General features: G+C 42.5%; 1 protein-coding gene across 1 annotated transcript in view; it reads right to left on the bottom strand.

The window, feature by feature from the left end:
* Nucleotides 1–9,438, bottom strand: part of LOC129819095 (lysosome membrane protein 2-like) — a 66,316-nt gene extending 56,878 nt beyond the window's left edge. The window contains exon 1 of the mRNA XM_055875655.1: nucleotides 8,910–9,438. Within this exon, the coding sequence (XP_055731630.1) occupies nucleotides 8,910–9,032 (123 nt within the window). The 5' untranslated portion in view covers nucleotides 9,033–9,438. The remainder of the gene's footprint in view (nucleotides 1–8,909) is intronic.
* Between the last annotated feature and the right edge of the window lie 10,391 nt (nucleotides 9,439–19,829).

Here is a 19,829-nt window from a genome sequence, read left to right as displayed (position 1 = left end):
GGTATATACGACGAAATGCTCCGGCTCTGATTTTATTGGATACATATGAGAAAAACATCATAAAGTAGGATTTTCAACCGAGTTTGACCAGTTTATTCGACGTTTATTGGGAATTTGGGAATTTTTCGTTCCAGGGGCAAAGATTTCTTGGACATGTGCCCTCCACATGGCTAGCCAAAGTTGCTAATTCGACAGAAGAAATGGACATTCTAAAACAAAACAACGATTTATTCTGGAACTAGGACTCCTTGCACAACATTCTGATGGAAGATCATCAAAAGTAAGAGAATATTTATGATGTTATTTCATATTTTTGTGGTTTGTGTTGTCTCCAACAAGGCGGAGAATTGGTGAGCGCTGTCTCACAATATTGCATGCTGTATGTTGTACTAAAGTAATTTTTTTGAAATCTACCACAGTGGTTGCATTAAGAACCAGTGTATCTTTCATTTGCTGCACAACATGTATTTTTAGTAAAGTTTATGATGAGTGTTTTGGTTAGAATACGTGACTGTCCATAATATCTCCGGACCATTTGGTGGATCATAGCAACGTATTCACAATGTAAAACCAGGATTTGTAGCTCTAAATATGCACATTTTCGAACAAAACATAAATGTATTGTATAACATGATATTATAAGACTGTCATCTGATGAAGTTGTTCAAAGGTTAGTGATTAATTTTATCTCTATTTGTGGGTTTTGTGAAAGCTATCTTTACGGTGAATAAATGGCATTGTGTGTTTGGCTATTGTGGTGAGCTAATATAAATATATATTGTGTTTTCGCTGTAAAACATTTTAAAAATCGGAAATGATGGCTGGATTCACAAGATGTTTATCTTTCATTTGCTTTATTGGACTTGTGATTTCATGAAATTATATTATATGATATCCCTGTCGCGTTAGGCTAGGCTATGCTAGTCAGCTTTTTTGATGAGGAGGATTCCGGATCCGGGAGGGTGACTCGTTAGAGATTTATTATTAACAAACTATAGTTTTGGCAAGTCGGTTAGGACATTGTCGTGTCTTTACTATCATTAACTGAAGACTGATAGTTTTTATCAAAGATTCTCTGTAATTAGTTATTACGCAATCAACTGATTAATAACGTAACTAATTAACTAGGATGTTGGGGCACCAAGGAAAAATATTCAGATTACAAAGTTATCATTTCCTAAAATAACTTTCCAGATATTTTATCTGATCAATTATTCTACGAATTAATTAATTATTTACTTTACCTCACGTTAGTCTCATTCCAAACGTCGTAAATTGTTGGTTATCTGCACGAACCCATTCTTCACTATGAGTCATCCATACATCAATTGTCTTAAATCATTTATTTATTACTAACTAAGTAAGTCACAGAACTGCACAAACAAACAAACAAACAAATTAAATGTGGTTACAAGAAATGATAGGAGAATCGGCCCTAGTGGGCATGGCGGCTTGTTAGACCAAAGGGAAGTGGGGGTCAACTGAGATGAGACACTACAAAATTCATAATTATAACAATTGAAATGCTAATCCTTTGCACATGAACGCTCACTCATTCGGGAACAATTGCAATCAATATACACTGCTCAAAAAAATAAAGGGAACACACCGGTACCTCCGCCTTAGTGCAAGGAGGTGCACTGCCAGAGCCCTGCAAAATGACCTCCAGCAGGCCACTGGCCACTGGTTACATCAGCCCTGTCAGGAGGAATGTGCCAAAATTCACCCAACTAATTGTGGGAATCTTATGGAAGGCTAGTTAAATAAGTTAAATAATTTAAAGGCAATGCAACCAATTACTAATTGAGTGTATGTAAACTTCTGACCCACTGGGAATGTGATGAAAGAAATGAAAGCTGAAATAAATAATTCTCTCTACTATTATTCTGACATTTCACATTCTTAAAATAAAGTCATGATCCTAACTGACCTAAGACAGGGACTTTTTACTCGGATTAAATGTCAGGAATTGTGAAAAACTGAGTTTAAATGTATTTGGCTAAGGTGTATGTAAACGTCCGACTTCAACTGTACATTTTACAAATCCCGTATATTTTACATCGGTTATCTTGTTTTTATTAGTCCCACCCTTCAGCTCCATTCAACCCCTCCCATCTATCTCTTAACACCATCAATTTTGGATTTCTATTTGCCATATATTTTTCAACTGTGCCGTGATGCTTCACAAAAGTACTGAACCTTTCTATTCTCATAGCTTCTACAGATTGTAAATTAAAGATAAAAAAATTAATAAAAAATAATTATAATAATATTGCTCGATTGACTATGACTTTTCAAATCACCCAGTATGGCTATCTGCAGCGTTACAGTGCCTTGCAAAAGTATTCATCCCCCTTGGCGTTTTTCCTATTTTGTTGCATTACAACCTGTAACTTAAATTGATTTTTATTTGGATTTCCTGTAATGGCCATACACAAATATTACTGTTACTGTTTGATCAGGTTGCAGTTCCAATAGCTCACTGTTCTCATTTCACTATACAGTGAAACAGTGAAATGTAATGTGATTCAGTTCGGATTTCAAAACTACTTTTGCACTCAACAAGTGTAAACTTTGATACAAAGTATGAGGATTCAAGACTGAATCCTGAAGTAACTTCTTAACATCAGCTCCACTGATGTGAACATCTATTATGCTCAACCATGTCAATATTTGATTTACGCTGGTATACAGTGCATTCGGGAAGTATTCAGACCCCTTCCCTTTTTACACCTTGTGTTATGTTACAGCTTTATTCTAAAATAGATTACATTTTTTTTAAATCTCATAAATCGACACACAATACCCCATAATGACAAAGCGAAAACAGGTTTTAGATTTTTTTGCACATTTATTCAAGATAAAAAAACAGAAATACCTTACATTAGTATTCAGACTTTGCTAGGAGACTCAAATTTGAGCTCAGGTGCATCCTGTTTCCATTGATTATCCTTGAGATGTTTCTACAACTTGATTGGAGTCCACCAATGTGGTAAATTCAATTGATTGGACATACATTTATTTATACTATTTGGAAAGGCACACACCTGTCTATATAAGGTTCCACAGTTGACAGTGCATTTCAGATCAAAAACCAAGCCATGAGGTCGAAGGAATTGTCCATAGAGCTCCGAGACAGGATTATGTCGTTGCACAGATCTGGGGTAGGGCACCAAAAAATGTCTGCAGCATTGAAGGTCCTGAAGAACACAGTGGCCTCCATCCAGAAGGATACCCATCTCTGCAGTACTCCACCAATCACACCTTTATGGTAGAGTGGCCAGACGAAAGCCACTCCTCGGGTAAAAGGCACATGACAGCCCACTTGGAGTTTGCCAAAAGGCACCTAAAGGACTCTCAGACCATGAGAAATAAGATTCTCTGGTCTGATGAAACCAAGATTGAACTCTTTGGCCTGGATGCCAAGCGTCATGTCTCGAGGAAACCTGGCACCATCCCTGTGGCCCAGCCAGAGCCCAAACTTGAACCCGATCGAACATTTCTGGAGAGACCTGAAAATAGCTGTGCAGTGACGCTCCGCATCCAACCTGCAGAGAAGAATGGGATAATCTCCCCAAATACAGGTGTGACAAGCTTGTAGCGTCATACCCAATAAGACTCGAGGCAGTAATCGTTGCCAAAGGTGCTTCAACAAAGTACTGAGTAAAACGTATGTAAATGTGATATTTAAGGCTGTTTTTGCTTTGTCATTATGGGGTATTGTGTGTAGATTGATGATGGGGGAAAAAACGATTTAATCTATTTTAGAGGAAGGCATTAATGTAACAAAATATGGAAAAAGTCAAGGTGGCTATTAGGTGGCTTCCCATGGAAGGATACTTATTTACCTCAATCATAACTCTTTAACTACTAGAGCAGCACATCCAAAGTTTTGAAATTGAAAGTTCCTTCCTAACTTTGAACTTCATGGCTGCAAGAAAACAAAAACATGCCTCCCTGGGGTGTGGCGATGGAGGGGAGGAGTGGTAGAGGGATGGAGGGGAAAGGCCCTCGCTTTGTCTACGGTAACCAATGGAAATCCTTTCACCAGCCAAACTGACTGAGAGAGACACTATAATTTGTCTGTGTTGATCATGTGATTGGTGAGCTCCATGGCACTGACCTCTGGTCTGAACACACAAACTGAGAGAGAGAGAGAGAGACCCAGTGGATGTCACAATTACCCCAGCACAATTATGGATGGCACAATTACCCCAGCACAGGGACAAAGACCCAAGCCACCAGTGGGTGAGGGGTGAAGATATGCCCTCTCAACCTCTCCAACGACAAAACGACCAGCTGAGTTGCTCAGGATAATGTGCCTGTCATCTTAGATAGGAGTGACTTGCCTAGTTAAATAAAGGTCAAATAAAAGTAAATAAACACAGCATAGAAGATGATCAACCTCAGTCAGGGTTGTTCTTTTCACGCAACATTCTATGAAAAATATATAACATTTTCTGGTGCAGATGTAACATGTAGGCTTTGATGTTGAGGTCTTTCTTCATGTTGACAAGCTTTGGGGGTTAAAACCAAATGCATTCATACATTTCCTTCTCTACACAGCCATCTCAAACATGTTGGTGGGCATTGTTCTAGTCTAGGCTAAGGTCACCTCTCTAGTTGGCCGATCGTGATCCTTTACTACAGTGACCCAGATAGGGACTGTGGAGCTGCCAAACACTTCAGGGTGCGTCCCATTCCCTATACAGTGCACTACTTTTGACCAGATCTGGTCAAAAGCAGATCACTATATAGGGAATTGGGTGCCACAGCTCTCGCTGTTACCCAATAAGCCAGCCTACCATACTGTGTGAAAGAGGCTTACCACACAAAGAGGGCAGACTACTGAGTTCAGAAGGGTTTCTGTGGTTTGAGTTATGAGCTCGGTTCTGTCCCAAATGGCACCTTATTCCATATTCCCATAACCCTCTTTCAAGCCATGAGTTGATATGAGGAGTGGTCTCTCCACTATGCCGAGAGGTCCAAGACAATAACAAGTTTGTGTGCGCGTGCGTGCGTGCGTATGTGCTTTTGTGTCTGTGCACCTGTTGCATTTCCAGTATGTTTTCCTGGCCATCCCTCAGCATCACACAGTCACTCAGTGCACAATGTTTGCATCCCAAATGGCACACTTTATATTGTACTACTTTTGACCAGGGCCCAAAGGGTAGTAGTGCAATTTATAGGGAATAGGGTGCCATTTGGGACACACCCCTTTAATGAGTAACCTAATTAAACAAACTCTAGAGACTAAACAAACATTTGTTGTTTCAACATCCACATTTTGTAACATTCTCTCAAGAGATAAAGTCCAGATTTGTGTGGTCTATTCTTGGTCAGGTCCGTCACATCAGGACAGTGTGTGTGTTGTGTGTGTGTTGTGTGTATCTCACATCAGGATAGTGAGTAAAGGACCATTGCTTGCCTGGCTGGCATAACCTCTGCATACTCTGCAACCTCTGCAATTGGCTGACTCCTAAGACCTATGACCCTGGTCTGTCACCCAATTGAATCTCAAAGCGCTTCAAGAGCAAAAATTAACAAGCAATATATCATGGCAAGTCAACCAATAGAAGCCAAATCTTTGAAAGTTGCATCCCCCGAAGATGGAGAGGGTCAGTTCATGGCTTGAGCGAAGAGAGCTGGTCAGAGGAGGGTAGATGATGGTGATGGAGTCTGCTGATGCCCTTGCCCTCTGCAAGATTGCAGAGGGCAAGTCTGGGAACCAGTCTGTGTCTTATAGCCACTGCACTTCTCCTCTTCCACTCTGTGTAGCACCCACTTGGGTGATGCCTCAGCAGCTCTGGGTGCAAGAAAGCTCACCCCACAAAGTTCAGAACAGTAGCCAGTCGTCCTCACTACGAGCCCTCTGAATCAGCACTGCTGTATTCCTGTATCTCCCATTCCTCTCACGCTTCAGGCGACTCCTCAAATAATGTTCTCAGAAGATCAGGAAATGGCAGCAAGGTGAAACAAAAAAAGCTGCTACTGTGTCCAGATGCAAAAACATTAGCCAGCTCGCAAAATCCTAGAGGAAAACCTGGTTCAGCCTGCTTTCCACCAGACACTAGGATATTAAATCACCTTTCAGGACAATTCGGCCACTCAGAAAACACAGGGCAAAATCTACACTGGAGTTGCTTACCAAGAAGACAGTGAACGTTCCCAAGTGGCCGAATTACAGTTTTGACAAATCTACTTGAACATCTATGGCAAGACCTGAAAAATGTTTATCTAGTATTGATCAAAAACCATTTTGACAGAGCATGAAGAATTTTTTTATAAATAATCGGCAAATGTTGCACAATCCAAGTGTGGAAAGCTCAAATTTTAAATAAATGTTGCAACATATTTTTAAATGTTTTCACTTTGCCATTTTCACCACACATTATTGTGTGTAGATGGATGAGAAAAAAAAACTATTTCATCCATTTTGAATTCAGGCTGTAACACAACAAAATATGTAATATGTCAAGTGGAATGAATACTTTCTGAAGGCACTGTATCTCCTTCTTAATTTATCCAGCTCAGGAAAATGCTTCTGACTGAGCTGCTTAAACGAGAACATGGAAAAGATTAAGAGGAACACATGCAAGCACCCATGACCATAACACAGCCCCGCTAAAGCCACACATAGAAGACACTCAGTGATTTTGAACAGTACTTATCACAACAATGACATGTCATGTCACAACAAAGGTTTATCATATCGAGGACTGAATGCTATTGTCAACAATGGACTCAAAGCTGTATTTTGAAATTAGACGACCCACTATTTTGCTTGTTAGGCTTCCTAGATAGTTTAGTGTGTCAACGTGGACCCTTTAGACAAGAAGATTGACTGGAAACACAAACTAAGATTGTGTAATGATGATGAAGGGGTTCTCTAATACATATTCACATGCTACCTTCCCTCATTGTCAACGTCAATGTGCCCCTGCCACACCCAGGATATCCAAAATCTAAGTATTTGGCAAAATACAATTTCAGTAGCCTATTTGTTTAAACATAAAAGTAGTACAAAATATGTACACATATTATGCTCATTCCCTAGAGATAAATGTTGACACAGCCTACTTTCCCTCTTCCCTGCTAGGCTGAAATACCATATTTTAGTGTAGCAGTTGTGTGAACAACATACAATTCCATCATTGTAATGACATATCTACCAACGTTCTTATTATGGGTTTGATTTTCAAACAGAGCTGCATTGAAAGGATAATACACTCATTGGAATGAATAGGCTAGGCACTAAATGGTAGAATGGACTGGTTGATGATCAATGAGCACTGATCATTTCAGTGAACAATTTAAATTTCAGTAAGGAAAGGCTGGTCTCAGATCTGTTATCTTAGAGAGCAATTATTCTGAATAGGTAGGTAGGCCTGCTATGCTTAATAAAATAATTTCCCAATTCTCATACTTTGGTATGGACAACCTGGACTCAGAGGTAGATGTAACATAGTGAACGAAAATCAGGGACACTCAAATTAGTATATGTTACATATGGATGTATTAATTTGTGGATGTTCACCAACCATTTCGTATGTTATGTTACAAATTCCAATTTGTATGATATGTTACGAATTGCAATTCATACAATATGTTACGAATTTGAAATACGTATATGTTGCAAATTCCAATTTGTTGTGGCTAACATTAGCTAGGGTGGCTAATGTTGGCTAGGCTATGGGTTAGGGGTCAAGTGTTAGGGTTAAGGTTAGGAGTTAGGTTAAAGGGTTAAGGTTCAGGTCACGGGAAGCTAACCTGCTAAGAAGTTGCAAAGTTGCTAAAAGCTAAAGTTGTCCGTGATGATATTTGAACACACAACCTTTGGGTTGCTACACGTTCGTGTTATATGTCTACCCTTCCACCATCCTTTCATTTGTGCTGTATCGCTTTACACTCCAACATGATATAATAGGAAAACGTCATCCTGACATGGTTTTGCAAAAAGGTAATGTCACGGTAGCTGATATTTTTCTCAGTACGTTGCAGTCAATGCAAAAAGATGACTGTCGCAGGGTTAACATTTTTCTTGTCTGTCTTATTCTCTAGCTCCTCTTTATCCCTCCCTCCCTCATTATCTTCTCTCTTCCTCCCCCTTCTTTCACACCTGCCACCTCTCACCCTCTCTCGCTCTCTCCACCTCCCTCACTCTCCCTTCTTTCCCTCCCCCTCCTTTCATCTGTCTCCCTTCTCTGCCTGTCTCTTGAGTCTCTCTCCCCTCCCTCCTTCTCCCTCTCTCCCTGCCTTTTCTCTCTCTCCTCCCCCATCCATTATCTCCCCCTCCTTCTTTCCTCTCTCCCCCTCCTCTAATCACGGTTTCTCCCTCTCCCTCCTCTCTCTCCCTCTTCTGTCTGTCTGACATGTAGACACAGACAGACAAACAGACACAGACAGACAAACAGACAGAGACAGACAGATAGACTGTCTTATGTAGCCATACCAAGTGTAACATATCATACTAAATTGACAGAACCGGATTTTCATTAACTATGTGACATCTAGTCTATGAGACCAGCCTGGTTTGGATAGATCCCCTAAAACTCAGTGATCTATGCATTGATTCTGAGAAAACGTCAGCTGCAGTTTGTTGGAGAACTTCACACAAGGGTGTACTAAGCTACTTTGTTCTCGGTACCCCAAGCAAAATTATTCGGACAGATTGGTGCACGATGATTTGCAGTTGCTAACCTGTATTTATGATTGTCTCATTAGGCGGGTGCTTACATTTGACCTATTTTACACATGTACATGTGTGTGAATTAGAAATTAGTTTTTTTGGGCATATCCTACTCCCCTGAAACACCCTCAGATAGTGAGGTCACTGGCACCTGTGGAATATTTGACGTGCAAATATAACATGAAAAGTTATAAAAACTTTTGCATTCTGGTTGACTTACCTTTTTTAACCGGTTATGTATTACAGTTTGAAATACTTGAGCCACAAACAAGCCAATCCCGATGAACAGCAGATGAGCGCTGACAATCCCAACTCCATATACAGCACAAGATCTTTGAGTCATGATGCAGGACAACAGCGCGTAAAAGTTGTAACACAGCAAGAAGAGGACAATACCGTTGAAATGTGGCAAAAGAGCCGGGTGCGCTTTTATCTTCAAGTTCCTTCAGTTCACGTGCATACATTAAGAACAAAACATCGTCAAAGTTGACTTTGTTGTCCTCCTTTGTGGCTTGTGGTCAGTTTTTCCGTTTTTCTGTAACTTGTAAAGTGGTAGCACTTGGATTCTGTATTAGTTACCGATTGTATCTGTTTATTCTAGTCGACTATAATGGTAATCACTTCTTTACTCTTCTTAGTTTTAAGTCATTGCAAGAAAAGGGATGTATGCTAAGTACTGAGATCTTTCACAATAAAAGGATGTCGTCTGCAACCCGGGGTGGTGAAGGTGTAATAAACGGCTAGAATAATGCCAGTGGATATTTGTAGGGTGGTGAGAAGGTCGCGCTTCTGCGCTAAGCGAATGTTGATTGGTCACAACGCAATGTCTGCTGTTCTCCCTTCAACACGTGTGACAATACAGTTATTGTTTCTGCCTGATTGAGAGGAAAAGTAACCGTGTTGTATTCATTAGTGCACACTGTAGAAAACGCTTTGCAATTAAAACGAGCGTTTGTTATTGGACAAGTTCAGGTTAGCCGGTCCCGCTTCAGCCTGTTTGCTTCCCAAGTGAGGGTTGGCTGTCTTGCTACTCACACAGGTTATGGGCAGACAGCCTAAAATTCACCCAGATCCTTGCTTCATAATGGTGCATAAAAGAGCTTGATAAAATAATTTGAAGTCATAAACAATTATCCATGTGGATATAATTTCATATAATTTTCTATTTTTGTAATGTAATTAATTGTTTCACACTATTTGCATGGATTGAAATGATTTGACATCAAACTAAAAGGGCAAATTCAGGGATGGAAGTTGTAACTCTAATGTCAAATGTCAAATGATAATTCCAATCCTGTCAACAAGTGTAATAAGTAATATAAGAACATCTAGACATTTCATATAGTAACCTATTCAAATAAAGGTTTTCGTTTAGTTATAGGATGTTTAAAAGACAATTTGTCAGTTGCAGACGGAAAACATGTTGACTCTACACGAATAAGACATAGTTTGTAAAACATTGCATGTTATTAAAGCTTAGAGTGCTATTTCCTTTTCTCTCACAAACAAATTTTCAGGTTAGTTTGCCCCTCATTTTTCGCTGAATGTCTAATATAAAATAAAAATATACAATGTCAAAGCCTTTTTTTTCTCTTTGCATACAGTATGACGCACCTCATGATACAGAGAGTGTATTCTCGAAATGACCCAAATGTTTTTTGAATCAGAACTTTTAGAGAGTGAAGAACTAAATATAAGCATACAGATACTGTTATTATCATGCCTTAGCCACACCCGACCTTCCGAGTCTTCGCTCAAGACCTTTTTCCAACTTTGGGCAAAGAGTGATGGTTAGGGGGCCTTCTCATCAAAATAAAGACTTTTAGAGGAGGCTTGAATAAGTGCAGCACCCATTTATTACACATACTGTAAATAGAGGGCCTCAGGGCCATGAAATAGACAGTTATTTCCTAAGTATGAGTTATCTGCAGGGATCAAATTACAGTGGGGCTATGAGGGGTAGGGCACCTCCATAACAAATCAGGACCACCCCAAGCTTTGTAAGTGAGACTATCAGCACATTCAGGTAACAGTGTAACCCATCCCTTAACCTTTTTCGCCCAGGGGCTCCTCTAGCGGAACACCCACAACATTCCGCTGCGAACATCCCTTCGCAGCGCGCAAAATCCCTTCGCAGCGCGCAAAATTCAAAAATATTTTTTTGAAATATTTCACTTCCATACATTAACAAGTCCAATACAGCAAATGAAAGATAAACATCTTGTGAATCCAGCCAACATGTCCGATTTTTTTAATGTTTTACAGCAAAAACACAATATATATTTATGTTAGCTCACCACAATAGCCAAACACACAACGCCATGTTTTCTCCGCAAACATAGCTTTCACATAACCCACAAATAGAGATCAAATCAGTCACTAAGAAACAACTTCATCAGATGACAGTCTTATAACATCATGTTATACAATACATTTATATTTTGTTCGAAAATGTGCATATTTATAGGTATAAATCGTAGTTTTACATTGCAGCCACCGTCACAAATAGCACCAAAACAGCCAGAATAATTAGAGAGCAACGTGAAATACATAAATACTCATCATAAAACATTTTTGAAAAATACATGTTGTACAGCAAATGAAAGATAAACATCTTGTGAATCCAGCCAATATTTCCGATATTTTAAGTGTTTTACAGTGAAAACACAATATATATTAATGTTAGCTCACCGCAATAGCCAAACACACAACGTCATTTATTCACCGCTAACATAGCTTTCACAAAACCCACAAATAGAGATAAAATGAATCACTAACCTTTGAACAACTTGATCAGGTGACAGTCTTATAACATCATGTTATACAATACATTTATGTTTTGTTCGAAATTGTGCATATTTATAGCTACAAATCCTGGTTTTACATTGTGAATACGTAGCCAAAATGCACCAAATTGTCCGGAGAAATTTTGGACAGTCACGTAATCTAACCAAAAAACTCATCATAAACTTTGCTAAAAAATACATGTTGTACAGCAAATGAAAGATACACTGGTTCTTAATGCAACCGCTGTGTTAGATTTAAAAAAATAACTTTAGTACAAAGTACAGCATGCAATATTCTGAGACAGCGCCCAGCCATTCTCCGCCATGTTGGAGCCAACATATTCCACAAAAATATGAAATAACATCATAAATATTCTCTTACATTTGATGATCTTCCATCAGAATGTAGTGCAAGGAGTCCTAGTTCCACAATAAATCATTGTTTTGTTTTAGAATGTCCATTTCTTCTCTCGAATTAGCAACTTTGGTTAGCATTGTGGAGCGCTCATGTCCATCAACTCTTGGTGCATGGAACAAAAAATTCCAAAAGTCACAATAAACGTTGAATAAACTGGTCAAACTCAGTTGAAAATCCATCTTTATGATGTTTTTCTCATATGTATCCAATAACGTCGAAGACGGAGCATTTCGTCATGTATACCTAACGCATTGCAGAAAACAATGTAGTGTTCCCTGGTGCGCAGCTGAATACTGCCAATAAGGCGGACCTGTCACTCCAAAAGCTCTCATTCGGTCTCACATCAAGCTAGACACCCCATTCAACATTCTACTGCCTGTTGACATCTACTGGAAGGCGTATGAAGTGCATACAGACCCATAAATAAAAGGCAATTGAATAGGCAAGGCCTTACACAGAGCCCCGTTTTCAGAATTTTTAAGTTTGTTGCCAAATGAGTTCTGTTTTACTCACAGATATGATTCAAACAGTTTTAGAAACTTCAGAGTGTTTTCTATCCAATAGTAATAATAATATGCATATCGTATGATCTAGAACAGAGTATGAGGCCGTTTAATTTGGGCACGATTTTTTCCCAAAGTGAAAACAGCGCCCCCTATTTCTAAGATTAATAATGCTCGCAGGAGCCTCTGACTTGTCCAAGCAACAGTAGTCTGGCCAGCAAGACTTGTGGGGGCTGTTTTGTTCAGACTTCAGTGTGGCTTTTGTCATTATCGATCATAGTCTACTGCTGGAAAACGTATGTGTTATGGCTTTACACCTCCTGCTATATTGTGGATAAAGAGTTACCTGTCTAACAGAACACAGAGGGTGTTCTTTAATGGAAGTCTCTCCAACATAATCCAGGTAGAATCAAAATCAACATCAAATAAAATAAAATGTATTGGTCACATACACATTGTTAGCAGATGTTATTGCGAGTGTAGCGAAATGCTTGTGCTTCTAGTTCCGACAGTGCAGCAATATCCAACAAGTAATATCTAAGGATTCCACAACAAATACCTAATACACACAAATCTAAGTAAAGGAATATATAGATTTTTATTTTATCAGTTGACATTCTCATTTACAGCAATAACCTGGGGAATAGTTACAGGGGAGATGGATGAGCCAATTGTAAACTAGGGATGATTAGGTGACCATGTTGGTATGAGGGACAGTTTGGGAATTTAGCCAGGACACCAATGTTAACATCCCTACTCTTACGATAAGTGCCATGGGATCGTTAGTGACCACAGTGAGAGGCAGAACACCCGTTGAACAACCCATCCAAAAGGCAACACCCTACACAGGGAAATGGAATATTTTTTTTTAGACCAGAGGGAAGTATGCTTCCTACTGGCCCTCCAACAGCACTTCCAGCGGTATCTGGTCTCCCATCCAGGAACAAACCTGCTTAGCTTCAGAAGCAAGCCAGCAGTGGGATGCAGAGTGGTGTGCTGCTGGGAATGGACGAAGAATTTCAGAGCGCACAGGCTAAGATGTAATAGATAGTGTAGAATACAGTATATACACAGGAGATGAGTAACGCAATATATGTCAACATTATTAAAGTGGCGTTATTAAAGTGACTGGTGTTCCATTTATTAAAGTGGCCAATTATTTCAAGTCTGTATGTAGGCAGCAGCCTCTCTGTGCTAGTGATGGCTGTTGAACAGTCTGATGGCCTTGAGATAGAAGCTGTTTTTCAGTCTCTCTGTCCTAGCTTTGATGCACCTGTACTGACCTCACCTTCTGGATAGTAGCAGGGTGAACGGGTAGTGGCTCGGGTGGTTGTTGTCGTTGATGATATTTTTGGCCTTCCTGTGACATCGGGTGGTGTAGGTGTCCTGGAGTGTAGGTAGTTTGCCCCTGGTGATGCATTGTTCAGACCGCACCAGCCTCTGGAGAGCCCTGCGTTTGTGGGCGGTGCAGCTGCTGTACCAGGCGGTGATACAGCCCAACAGGATGCTCTCAATTGTGAATCTGTAAAAGTTTATGAGGGTTTTAGTTGACAAGCCAAATTTCTTCAGCCTCCTGAGGTTGAAGAGGCCCTGTTGCACCTTCTTCAACACACTGTCTGTGTGGGTGGACCATTTCAGTTTGTCAGTGATGAGTACGCCGAGGAACTTAAAACTTTCCACCTTCTCCACTTCTGTTCCGTCGATGTGATCCCATTGCTGTTTCCTAAAGTACACAATCATCTCCTTTGTTTTGTTGATGTTGAGTGAGAGGTTATTTGCCTGACACCACGTCATCTCCTCCCTGTAGGCTGTTTCGTCATTGTTGGTAATCAAGCCTACTACTGTTGTGTCATCTGCAAACTTGATGATTGAGTTGGAGGCATGCATGGCCACGCAGTCATGGGTGAACAGGGAGTACAGGAGGGGGCTGAGCATGCACCTTTGTGGGGCCCCAGTGTTGAGGATCAGCGAAGTGGAGATTTTGTTTCCTAACTTCACCACCCGGGGGCTGCCGTCAGGAAGTTCAGGACCCAGTTGCACAGTGCGGGGTTGAGACCCAGGGCCTCAAGCTTAATGATGAGCTTGCAGGGTACTATGGTTTTGAATGCTGAGCTATAGGCAATGAACAGCATTCTTACATAGGTATTTCTCTTATCCAGATGGGATAGGGCAGTGTGCAGTATGGATGGTGATTGTATCGTCTGTGGATCTATTGGCGGTAAGCAAATTGAAGTGGGTCTAGGGTGTCAGGTAAGGTAGAGGTGATGTGATCCTTGACTAGTCTCTCAAAGCACTTCAAATCAAATCAACTTTTATTGGTCACATGCACATGGTTAGTAGATGTTAATGCGAGAGAAGTGAAATGCTAGTGCTTCTAGTTCCTATCGTGCAGTAATATCTAACAAGTAACCTAACAATTTCACAACAACTACCTTATACACACAAGTGTAAAGGAATGACTAAGAATACGTACATATAAATATATGGATGAGCGATGGCTGTGTGGCATAGGCAAGATGCAGTAGATGGTATAGAGTACAGTATATACATATGAGATGAGTAATGTAGGGTACGTAAACATTATATAAAGTGGCATTGTTTAAAGTGACTAGTGAAACATTTATTACATCCAATTTTTTATTATTAAAGTGGCTAGAGATTTTAGTCAGTATGTTGGCAGCAGCCACTCAATGTTAGTGATGGCTGTTGAACAGTCTGATGGCCTTGAGATAGAAGCTGTTTTTCAGTCTCTCAGTCCCAGCTTTGATGCACCTGTACTGTAAGGCTCCCTGCAAACAAACATTGTGACCGAGTAGGACCCAACCACTGAAATTGTAATTCAACTAAGGAGAAGGTCAGGCGCGTCAATCGGGAGAGAAGGAGAGAGGCAGGGACAACGAGAGCGAGATTAATGAGAATTCTCGCTGGGGAAACGCTTGGACCTTTAAATTAGGGCTATTTTCTGGGAATTGTTGGTCGAGGTAAAACTGTTGCCAACAACGCAGGAGACTCAGGTTCATATCTCCCGTGTCGCTCAGTTGGTAGAGAATGGTGCTTGCAACGCCAGGGTTGTGGGTTCGATTCCCATGGGGGGCCAGTACAAAAAAAAAGAAAAAAGTATGAATGTATGTACTTGTAAGTCGCTCTGGATAAGAGCGTCTGCTAAATGACTAAAAATGTAAATGTAATATCTCAGCCTATGCACCGATAGACTAAAATTCATTATGATTGTAATTCAACTATTGATAGGTTTTGCCCGGAAAGATACGGTTGTTAGTGTTTGTTTAAGATATAAACTGAACGTTTTAATAGCTTGTTAGGTTAAATTGAACGACTAATTAATTCTAAATAATAGCGAGTCGATTTCGATGGAATACGTTGTCTTGCCATAATGGTGCGCTGGAATAACGTATTAAGAATGGAGTCGTATTTAAAATGCTGAATCATGGAAGAGACAGTTACCTAAATCTAATGAATTCTAAATAATAACAGAGAATTACGATAGAGTTGTGCCCATCGAAATGTTTTTATTCTTATGGATTGACTGACATACGTTATAAATTTAGCGAAGTACATAGTACTTTTACATTTTGGAGTGGCGAAAGCTGGAAAGTTGGGTTTTGCTCTTGCGATAGACTTAAAGCGGAGCTCGGTTTGAGTAGGGGGTATGTTTGCGTAATAACGTAAAACTGTGTCATTACGTAGAAGACACAATAACGTTACTCAAATTGATTTGACAGTTGTTCGGATGCAGACTCCCACTCTTTTCTGTACTTCTGGCAGTACAATTTTGATTGAGAGATGTTGATTGATGTTGTAAGTTCTGTTCAAGATCAAACATTCGTGACCAACTATATTCCTTGGGTTTGGCTTGTCGAACACGTACTACTGCTGCTGCAGTCAGACAACAATGATTTGCAATTCGCTGAAATTGCTGCTGCCTGGGTACAGGCTGAGCGCCTGCTGCTGATGACACTCACAATGCACTTTTGCAGCCAGGCAATGATGTTGTGACTGAGGGTGGGACAGAAAATTGTTTGTGTCATTTAGAGGGAAAATGCGTGCAATATAGCTTTGAGTCACTTTTCAAAAGTTGCTAAAAGTTCCAAATACAATTTGTCAGGGTAGTCTGAAAAGATGCTAAATCTAGCAACAAGATTGCTAGGTGGGCATCACTGGTTGGTTGTGGCTCACTGGGCTGTATTTGGCTGTAAGCGATTCAGGTCTGAATTGTTGAATCGTAAAAGTTTTGTGATAGTTTCCGGTTAATGATTCTTGGTTTGATGGTTTAGGTAACACCAGTGAAATTGAACAGGAAGTTAAGGTATACTATGATTATAATCTGTTTCCATTACATGGAACCATGTTAGGTCGGTAAAGGGGATTGCAGTTTGGGCTAATTTTATTTTGCAAAACAAGCTTGGAGCGCACATTCATTAAGTATAATGAACCATTGAGGAAATTTAAAACTAATGATTGGAGGGAGTACAATGGAATTATCATTATTATTAGGTTTTGTTTGTAGTCAACGTTTGGATTTCTAAATCCGGGTAGTCTGACAAAGTGGTTTTTCTGGGAAAAGGAGTGCTTCATTGTCTTGTCTTTCTTTGGAAATGTTTTCTTAACTTCTCTAGGGTATGTGGGACGCTACGAGCGTCCCACCTCGTCAACAGCCAGTGAAACTGCAGGGCGCCAAATTCAAAACAACAGAAATCCCATAATTTAAATTCCTCAAACATACAAGTATTTTACACCATTTTAAAGATACAGTTGTGGTAAATCCAGCCAAAGTGTCCGATTTCAAATAGGTTTTACGACGAAAGCACACCAAACGATTATGTTAGGTATGAGCCAAGTCACAGAAAAAGACAGCCACTTTTCCAGCCAAAGAGAGCAGTAACAAAAAGCAGAAATAGAGATAAAATTAATCACTAACCTTTGATGATCTTCATCAGATGACACGCATAGGACTTCATGTTACACAATACATGTATGTTTTGTTCGGTAAAGTTCATATTTATATACAAAAATCTGAGTTTAGGCGGGACGCTACTGTCTCACTTGGCAAAAAGCCTGAGAAAATGCAGAGCGCCAAATTCTATGAAAATTACTATAAAATCAAACTCATTAAATCACACATGAAAGATACCAAATTAAAGCTACACTGGTTGTGAATCCAGCCAATATGTCAGAATTCAAATAGGCTTTTCGGCGAAAGCATACAATGCTATTATCTGAGGATAGCACCATTGTAAACAAAGAGAGATAAGCATATTTCAACCCTGCAGGCGCAACACAAAACTTAGAAATAAAAATATAATTAATACCTTACCTTTGACGAGCTTCTGTTGTTGGCACTCCAATATGTCCCATAAACATCACAAATTGTCACGCCCTGGCCTTAGTTATCGTTGTTTTCTTTATTATTTTAGTTAGGTTTTGTTTTCGTCTTCATTAATTAATGAAGAATGTATTGTTATCACGCTGCGCCTTGGTCCTCCTCACTTAAATGTTACGACGAACGTGACAGAATCACCCACCACACTCGGACCAAGCAGCGTGGTAAGCGGCAGCAGCAGCAGGAGCAGCGATCGCAGGACTTATGAAATTGGGAGGAAAGTCTGGACAGCGGAGGACCCTGGGCACAACCGGGAGAATATTGCCGCCTTCGTGAAGAGCTGGAGGCAGCTAAAACCGAGAGGCGGTGGTATGAGGAGGCAGCACGGAAACGAGGCTGGGGGGGCTAAAAGGGAGTGTGGCGAAGTCAGGTAGGAGACCTGCGCCAACTCCCCGTGCTTACCGTGGAGAGCGAGAGTACGGGCAGATACTGTGTTATGCGGAAGAGCGCACGGTGTCTCCTGTACGTGTGCTTAGCCCGGTGCGGTACATTCCAGCTCCACGTATCGGCCGGGCTAGAGTGGGCATCGAGCCAGGTGCCATGAAGCCGGCTCAACGTATCTGGCCTCCAGTATGTCTCCTCGGGCCGGTGTACATGGCACCAGCCTTACGCATTGTGTCCCCGGTTCGCCAGCACAGCCCAGTGCGGGCTATTCCACCTCGCCGCATTGGCCTGGCTACGGGGAGCATTAAACCAGGTAAGGTTGGGCAGGCTCGGTGCTTAAGAGCTCCTGTACGCCTTCACGGTCCGGTAAATCCGGCGCCACCTCCTCGCCCCAGCCCAATACCACCAGTGCCTACACCACGCACCAGGCTTCCAGTGCGTCTCCAGAGCCCTGTTCCTCCTCCACGCATTCGCCCTGTGGTGCGTGTCTCCAGCCCGGTACCACCAGTTCCGGCACCACGCACTAAGCCTCCTGTGCGTCTCCAGAGCCCTGTGCGCCCTGTTGCTGATCCCCGCACTAGCCTTGAGGTGCATGTCCTTAGCCTGGTACCACCAGTTCCGGCACCACGCACCAGGCCTACTATGCGCCTCAGCCGACCAGAGTCTGCCGTCTGCCCAGCGCCGTCTGCACTGTCCATCTGCCCAGCGCCGTTTGAGCTGCCCGCCTGCCCAGCGCCGTTTGAGCTGCCCGCCTGCCCAGCGCCATCTGAACCGTCCGTCTGTCCCGAGCAGTCAGAGCCGCCCGTCAGTCAGGAGCCGCTAGAGCCGTCAGTCAGGAGCCGCTAGAGCCGCCCGTCAGTCAGGAGCCGCTAGAGCCGCCCGCCAGTCAGGAGCCGCTAGAGCCGCCCGTCAGTCAGGAGCCGCTAGAGCCGCCCGTCAGTCAGGAGCCGCTAGAGCCGCCCGTCAGTCAGGAGCCGCTAGAGCCGCCCGTCAGTCAGGAGCCGCCAGAGCCGCCCATCAGTCAGGAGCCGCAAGAGCCGACCGCCAGTCAGGAGCCGCCAGAGCCGCCCGCCAGGCAGGAGCCGCCAGAGCCGCCCACCAGTCAGGAGCCGCCAGAGGAGCCGCCAGAGCCGCCCGCCAGTCGGGAGCCGCAAGAGCCACCCGCCAGTCGGGAGCCGCCAGAGCCGCCCGCCAGTCGGGAGCCGCCAGAGCCGCCCGCCAGTCGGGAGCCGCCAGAGCCGCCCGTCAGTCGGGAGCCGCCAGAGCCGCGCGCCAGTCAGGAGCCGCCAGAGCCGCCCGCCAGTCAGGAGCCGCCAGAGCCGCCCGCCAGTCAGGAGCCGCCAGAGCCGCCCGCCAGTCAGGAGCCGCCAGAGCCGCCGGCCAGTCAGGAGCCGCCAGAGCCGCCGGCCAGTCAGGAGCCGCCAGAGCCGCCGGCCAGTCAGGAGCCGCCAGAGCCGCCGGCCAGTCAGGAGCCGCCAGAGCCGCCCGCCAGTCAGGAGCCGCCAGAGCCGCCCGCCAGTCAGGAGCCGCCAGAGCCGCCCGCCAGTCATGAGCTGCCCTCCAGTCATGAGCTGCCCTCCAGTCATGAGCTGCCCTCCAGTCATGAGCTGCCCTCCAGTCATGAGCTGCCCTCCAGTCCGGAGCTGCCCTC

This window comes from Salvelinus fontinalis, chromosome 21, assembly GCF_029448725.1.
Source record: "Salvelinus fontinalis isolate EN_2023a chromosome 21, ASM2944872v1, whole genome shotgun sequence".
NCBI classification, from domain to species: Eukaryota; Metazoa; Chordata; class Actinopteri; order Salmoniformes; family Salmonidae; genus Salvelinus; species Salvelinus fontinalis.
This window is presented reverse-complemented; position numbering and strand designations above follow the sequence as displayed.